Here is an 8205-nt window from a genome sequence, read left to right on the forward strand (position 1 = left end):
GACTGTTCAACTGCCTCCCAGCATACATAAGGGGGATTACCAATAGGCCCCTGGCTGTCTTCAAGAAGGCACTAGACAGGTATATAGTACCTCACCAGCTGGACTATGGTTCGAATGTCAGTTTGTGTGGCCAGCTGTAACAGCCTGGTTGATCAGACCCTGATCCACCATGAGGCCTGGTCTCAGACTGGGCCACATGGGCTTTGACCCCAAAAACCCTCACCAGGTATACCTTTGATGGGTTTACTATATGCTCGTACCTTTGCTGGTAAAATTAAACAAAAAAAAAAAAAAGTGGGTTTTCCCAAATTTATAGCAAACAGAATTATGATTGAATTTTAGGATTCCTTTTCTTTTTTGCTTGATAATTAAATCGTATTTATTTTTTTTATGTAACCATATGGTGCATGTGTGGTTAGCTCATATTTTTGGTAAACACTGATTTACATATTATATTGGGTTTGCTTTATGCTAGGGATGCATCTATCACATAAAGCAAGGGACATCTAGATAATACAATATAATTGAATCACATTTTAAGATAATGTAGTATTGTAGGACAAATGGACTGTTCTGTTATATTATTACTTATATATACATATATATATATATATATATTTTTTTTTTCAGAAATATGAGTGTGATCTTTGTGAAGAAGTGTTTGATATGCTGAAACGTCTTATGTCACATAGAAAGAAACACCACCGAGCTAGTTTGTCTTGTAAAATGTGCACAAGCAAATTTACTCATTATGCTAGTTATCGAATACACATGAGAGTTCACAAAGGTGAGAAACCTTATGTGTGTCAGGAATGTGGTGCTGCATTTGTACAAAGTGGTCATCTTAATATTCACAAGAGAACACACACTGGTGAAAAACCTTACACATGTGATATTTGCAACAGTAATTTTAAGCAAATTTCACACTTGAAGACTCATGTTAGAACCCATACTCAGGTTAAACCGTATCAGTGTGATCAGTGCGATGCTTCGTTTACACAAAATAGTAGTTTGAAAAGACACCGCCGGTCCCACACTGGTGAAAAACCATATAAGTGTGCATTCTGTGATATGACCTTTGTAGTGAAGAGCAATATGCAAAGACATTTATATACTCACACAGGTGAGAAACCATACCAATGTGACTTATGCCCAGCCTCTTTTGGCCAGGCAATTGATTTAAAAAGGCACAAGATCAGTCATACAGGGATAAAGCCTTTCAAGTGTGATCAGTGTGATGCAGCATTCAGTCGCAAAAATAATCTCAAGTGGCACCAAATGACTCATAATGGCAACACTCCATTTAGATGTGATGTCTGTCAGGTTGGATTTTCTTCTCCTGGTGATCTCAAAGTCCACAAACGAATTCATGCACCACCAAAACCATTCCGCTGTGAGTCCTGCCCAGCTTCCTTTCAGCAATTTAGTTCTCTTACTCGTCACAAGATGATACATACAGGTGAGAGGCCTCTTAGAAAAAAGCCAGAAAACAAGCCAGGGTCTTTTAAAGAAACTGGAATTAAACCATATGCCTGTGAGATTTGTAATGCAACTTTCTGTGAGAAACGAAATCTTAAAAGACACATTATTTCTATGCATGATGATGTGAGAAGGTTAGTTGGAAGCCCACTTGCTGATTCAGAAATTAAGGAAGAGGGAGCACTGGACAAATTCATAAAACTACAGCAACCAGTTCAGATAAAAAAGAGACCTCCAGAACAAATCACATATACCATTAACTATCAAAATCCTGTGGTTATCACTCAGCCACATCAGCAGATACAGCATCAACAAGAAGGGCAGCAAGAAATACAGCAACAAAGTATTACCCTGCAACATGTAGTCATTCAGCAACCTATCAACACTGAGGAGGTCATAACAGGAGCTGCCCAAACCATAACTCAGATGCCACAGTTGATGCTTGCTCAAGGCCCTGGGCAGGCTCCAAAGCCTGCTAAACCTGCTAATAACTGCCAAAATCATCATGCTCATGTTTTGACCTTTATAGAAGGAAGTTACAACCAGTGGCAAACTTGGTGTTTTTGTGACCCCCCAAATCTATTAGACCAAACTAGTCAAATCATTAGCACCGTCCCTACTGCCAATGCCATAATAACAGCGCCACCCTCCACAGTCCTCCCTCCTGATGCTTCTACAACCGCAGTTACATCTGCAGTAGCTGTGTCCACTGTTACAAGTTCTCCATGTGCAACAGTAGAGCAATTGGAAGGTCAAATAATTCCTGCACAAATACAGGTACAAATTCCCATAAATAGCACACAGTCCACAGTGGTTAGGGAAGATGTGCTACGGGGATGGTTGGGTGGCTGGAGTAAGTGTTAATTGTGTGTAAAGTTTATGAGTAATATTTAAATGTATTCTGTTATATTGTTAGTGTAGTTTATCATATACTGTATTGTATAGGTTCAGTATTTTTATTTTCAGAGTTTAAGATGGCATTAGATAACATTATTGTTAATGTGGGACAAGGACCAGGAATAGATGCTCTTGTTTTATGTGTACATGTGCTTTATTTATTTTTTATTGTGTGAATTCAAATTTAGTTAGATTTATATTTCTATAGTAAAACAAAAACAAAATGATGCTTCGGTATATAGACAAAATAGGGCTACCAAAAAATTTCTATTAAGGTTTTGTATCAAGATTATGATGTAAGATTTGATATTAATCATGCAAAATACTTGAGTTACCTTACTAGTGACAAGTAAACAAGAAAGTAAATATCTATTTTATTTATAAACAAATTTCTCAATTTACATTCCACCCAAAGTAAAAGTATTAATACATTCCTTGTTATGGAATAATAATCATGGCTTGCAAGAACTTGATGAACTGGATATTTTAATAATTAATACCAGAATTTTATCAGACACACTGTATCACTGATATTTAGTGTTACAATTAGCAGCCCTGGCTACAGTGATTTTAATTTTGTCATGCAATTATTTTCCTTCTTAATCTACATTTTCGTATGGAGTAAGATAATCTGTAATGGGTTTTTATTCATCCATGATAGCACTGTTGGTATGTTCACTTAGTGTTTATCAGCTCTCAAGGGGATGGATATAGCAAGACATATATTTTGTAATATTTTCTTACTCAGAATTACTGTGTATGTAAATGGTTTATGACAGAATTGACATAGTGATCATTATACAGAAGTGTCAAACAGATGATAATATGATAGGGTTAATGTGCTGGTTTCTACTGGTATGTGTAGTGTTAAGAGACTAGTTTATGGTACACCTCAAGTGTAATACATTTTCCTGGAATTATAATTGAGGTAGGCTTTTGTTTAAACTTTATTTTAGAAGGGCTTTTGTAGTAGCTGCTTTTTTTTTTTTTTTTTTACCCAGCTTGACAACTTGTAGTATCAATGAAAATTATATATACAGTGTGTGTGTGTGTGTGTGTGTGTATATATATATATATATATATATATATATATATGTATATATATATACATATACACATATATACATATATACATATACATACATACAGACATACACACATATATATATATATATACATATATATAAAACACACACGAGTTGACTCTTGAACAAGACGGGGTTAGGGGCACTGACATCCCCCCCCTTCCCTTTTCTGCTGTCTAAAATCTACGTATAGCTTTCGACTCCCCAAAAACTTAACTAATAGCTTGCTGTAGACTGGAAGCCTTACCGATAACATAGTCCATTAACACACATTTTATATGTTATATGTATTATATACTGTATTCTTGCAATAAAGTAACCTAGAGAAAATAAAATGTTATTAAGAAAATCATAAGGAAGAGAAAATACATTTACAGCACTGTACTGTATCTGTTGTTTCCGTAAATTTACATCATTTATTTACAAGTTGATTCATCTGTCAGTACTTACATCAATATTGTCTTATATGATAGAAAACACTATAGACGTTATACATATTACTAACAAAAATGAAAAAGTAATGTGAAAAAGAAATTCATATTTATTTTCAGATATAACAATTTATGCATTGACAATGAAGCAGCAGCAGTATTGCATCTTTGTTTACATTTCTCTTGGCTGTGAATGGCATCATTTATGATCTGTAAGTGTTTGTGTGCATAAATTTTGATAAATTTTAACTTTTTATAATAGATCTGTGTATATTTCATACATTCATGTACATGTATATATTTTATGCATTCATGACATAACAATTTTTTTTCTTCTATATTTCTAGGCTAGATGGTTCATCTGTAAGTTTTTTCAAATTGCCACAAATCTCAAAAAAAAATTTCCAATATATATTTATTGAAAAAATAAGCGTATAGGTGGATCCGCACAGTTCAAATCTGTATTGTTCAAGGGTCAACTATATATATATATATATATATAATATATATATATATATATATATATATATATATAATATATATATATATATATATATATATATATATATATATATATATATATATATATATATATATATTATATTTTTTTTTTAACTCGATGGCTCTCTCTTGCCAAGGCAAGGCAAAGACAGGGTAGCCCAAAGAACAGAACATATTGATCAACATTCACTCATTGTTTTTTCCAGAAGTATTCCATCAAAACCAGATTACCCCTAAAACTTCAACATCCCCACCCTTTCTTCACATCAAAACCAGATTACTTCTCCAACTGCAGCATCCCAACCCCTTTTTCAGAATACAGGCACTGCCCTTCCCACCTTCAGGACTCGAGTTTAGCTAACCAGTTTGCCTGAATTCCTTCATAAATTATGCTACTCTCACTCCAACATCACATCCATTAAAAAATCCCCTATCTATCTCCACTCCTATCTAACATGCTTACACAAGCCTGCTGGATACTCAAGCTCCTAAAACTCAAAGCCTCTTGTGCCCTCCTCCCTCCATTCTTGAAATGACTCCTTCTCCTCCTGCCTTCCACCCCAAATTTATACACCCCTCTCTGTCAACCTATCCTCTCAAGGGAGTTTCCTTGGTTCTGGTAAGGTGCTCTTGAGCTAAGGAATTGGACCTGTGCTCAAATTCCTGGCATCAAGTTCGAATGCTTTCCATTTCCCCCAGGTGCTCCTCTTCAAGTGGGGGCTCCTTGCAGTAGTGAAGAGGCTCTTGATCTGAGGAATTGGATCCTTTGGTCTTCTTTCTCCGATCAAACCTAATTACCCCCCATTCCTCCCCATCCCTCCTTTCCCATTCCTCCTCTTGTCCCCATCCCTCTCCTTTCCCTTTCTTGTTTTCTGCCTTTGAGGTTGTTGACTTAGGCTTTGTAGTTCCTAGTCCTGGGAAAGGGCTCCGGAGTCCATCCCATTCTGTTGAGGTCCTTGGTGGCAGTGTAGTTTGCTGTGGAATATGGATTGTCTGGAGATCCTGAGCCCTCATCAGTCTACTGGGGAAAGGCTTCAGGTGTCTTTCAGGTGATTGGTGTATCTCTGGAGGTGTTGGCTGAAGGATGTATGCTTTGTGGTGGGTCACCGACCGCCCTCTCTTTTGTCCACTGAAGTGGCTCAGTAGATGTGAGGTTGTCATCCGGGATTGCTGTTTACTGGTATGAAGAATAGAGTATGGCATGGGTTCCATGCTGCATCTTAACTACTGGCTGTGCTGAGGTCCTCTTGGGCATGGAAGGGGGAAACTTAGGGACCTTTATCCCTGGGAGCTACCTCTGTATGTCCCCCCCCCTTTTTTTTTTCTTAAAAAGGAAATAAACTTAGCCATAGAGTTCCAGATCCATGAAACTACTCCTGCCATCCTTTGGACCTTTCTAATGCCCCTGTATCTTCTGCAGTGACACACTGTCGCACGCTCCTGATACCAAGGCTTGGCCTGACTCGGATACATCCGACCTCTGCATGTCTTTGACTGTGCTGCTGGCTTCTCCCCATTCAGTGCAACAGTTTTCAGATTGCCTGCCCACCTCAAAGTGGACCACCTCTGGTCCTGCATCTAAATGACCACGACCTTCCTCTGATAACATTGCTTCGAATGCCTCTCACTCTGTTCAGAAAAGACCAACACAACAATCGATCCCTTTACATACTACTTATAGTACACAATGGATTAAATTTTTCACTCTGCAGCCGACATCATCATCTGACTATCTTTCTGATCATAGTATTGGCAAGGCGCTCCTATGACTTGAGGGTGATGGACTGATTACATCGTCTTCACATCTCTACTGCTCCTGCCTACTTTCTGTACTCGACTGAAGAAGCCTACTGTGTAGGCGAAACGTTTCGGAATAAAGTTGCCTAAATGTTGCCTATGTGTCTTATCTACCAACCTGTCGGTATTGTATACAATTTGATAATCACTCTGTCAGACACTGCAACACAATGGCATCTTGGTACAGAAGAGAAAACACCTTGGACAATTTTTTCAAGTGAGAATTGTTTGATCTGAGAGGGACATGACCTCCCAGTGGCTACATTCTCACTACTACTACTCTGCACCTCTCCTTCCGACAGTATTTAAGTCTCAACACTGTCGCTTGATCTTCAGTTAGTTCCAGACTTTGGAACAGAACTTCTCCAGGCTGAGGGACTGACAACCTCAAATCTACGACTTCAAGGGTGATGGACTGATTACATCGTCTTCACATCTCTACTGCTCCTGCCTACTTTCTGTACTCGACTGAAGAAGCCTACTGTGTAGGCGAAACATTTCGGAATAAAGTTGCCTAAATGTTGCCTATGTGTCTTATCTACCAGCCGCTCCTATGCCTTGTTGGTTGAAATATTCCATTTCACAATGAAATGGAATTTGTGTTGATAAAGCCACTGGATGGCAAAACATCTACAGTAAAGATACCCAGATGTTCCACACGTCTTAATTTCATCTTGTCGGTATTGTATACCATTCTTGTACCACATTCCATTTCATGCTCCAGTGCAGTGCAAGCATTGTCATGGTACAAAATGCAAGTCAAGGTCATGATCTTTCTCTCCTTACCACCATAGATGCTATTCCTGTAACAATTGAAAAACACCATTCTCTCAATTCTTGCAGCGGCACTGTCATTCTACCTCATACCACTGTTCAACATAATTTCCATACATATGGTGATGACATTCTGGAGCAACTTTAGCTCCAAGACCTGCCAGTTCTCAAAGTGGACACACGTGTATTACCTGCCTACCGGCGGACACACTTCCCCTACAGTGTAGCTCGCTTAACTTTTGACTGCTGTGAGCTTCCATCCTCCGTTTATATTGCAAGACACTGTTTACGAGTCTGAAAGGTTTTCTCTACACCACAACAGTGTAGAAATTGCTGGCGTTTTGGCCATCCAGTGGAATATTGCAGGTCCATGGCTGAGTGCCCAGTCTGTGGTGCTGATGACCATACCAGTACATATTGTAGTCTACCTCTCTCTTGCCTTAATTGTAATGAAGCTCACCCATCTTATTCTCGTCATTGCCAGGTTTGCTTAAATGAACGAGAAATTCATTGTCCCAAAGAGACAAGCTTCACGTCATGGCAGTCTCTCATCTGTGGCTCCAGGGGAGACTTCCCCGTATTTCTTATTCTTGAGTTAATAAGAGACCCTCAACCTCTGGAGTCCCAACTCCTGCAGTCTACTGTGTGGGCACACCTTCCACAGTCACCTCTGTATCTAACTCTTTTTGCAGTCCTGGACTCTGAGGTCCCTACCTCATCACCTCATGCTGTTCTCAAATCCTCATCTTCTCACTTGCAAGTTTCTATGTCTACAAGACCTCGCACAACAGGTCCTTCCCCTCGCCCCTCTACTTCTTCAAAGTTCAAAAAAATCCCCAAAGAGTAAATCTCTTTCCATTCAAGTCTCTGTACCTAGTTCTTTACTTCTTATTGTCTGTTAGGAGTGTGGAGGGTCATCCTCCCCCTCGTACAGTCCCTTCCTCTCCTGCTCCCTCCCAAGTTTCTTCCTCTTCTGTCCCCACCCGGGTTTCTTCCTCTCCTGTCGCCTCCCAAGCTTCTTCCCAGGTTAACTCTAACTTTTCGTTCCCCCCCACTCTAGTAACTTCCATTCCCACCCTGATCTTTACTTACCCTTCCCCTTCTACCTCCACTGTCTTCCCACATACAACATTCTTGTCCTCTGAAACACTTGAAAATATCTCTGAATATATTGGAGACTAAACCATTGATGGACACTGATCCACCTTCCATCGCTACTCTGCATTCTTCTACTCCATCTG

At 39.0% G+C, this 8205-nt stretch overlaps 1 protein-coding gene across 2 annotated transcripts in view; it reads left to right on the forward strand.

Moving 5' to 3' along the window:
* The window catches only part of LOC128692658 (zinc finger protein ZFP2), a 39005-nt gene extending 34646 nt beyond the window's left edge, over positions 1–4359 (forward strand). The window contains exons 3-4 of one of the 2 annotated variants that reach the window (XM_070080004.1): positions 631–2256; positions 4013–4359. In XM_070080004.1, the coding sequence (XP_069936105.1) occupies positions 631–2256; positions 4013–4018 (1632 nt within the window). In that variant the 3' untranslated portion in view covers positions 4019–4359. Of the gene's footprint in view, positions 1–630; positions 3372–4012 lie in introns of those variants that run through there. The other variant, XM_053781921.2, reaches the window with a different exon arrangement.
* Positions 4360–8205: the final 3846 nt, after the last annotated feature.

Source organism: Cherax quadricarinatus, chromosome 6 (assembly GCF_038502225.1).
Source record: "Cherax quadricarinatus isolate ZL_2023a chromosome 6, ASM3850222v1, whole genome shotgun sequence".
Taxonomy (NCBI): Eukaryota; Metazoa; Arthropoda; class Malacostraca; order Decapoda; family Parastacidae; genus Cherax; species Cherax quadricarinatus.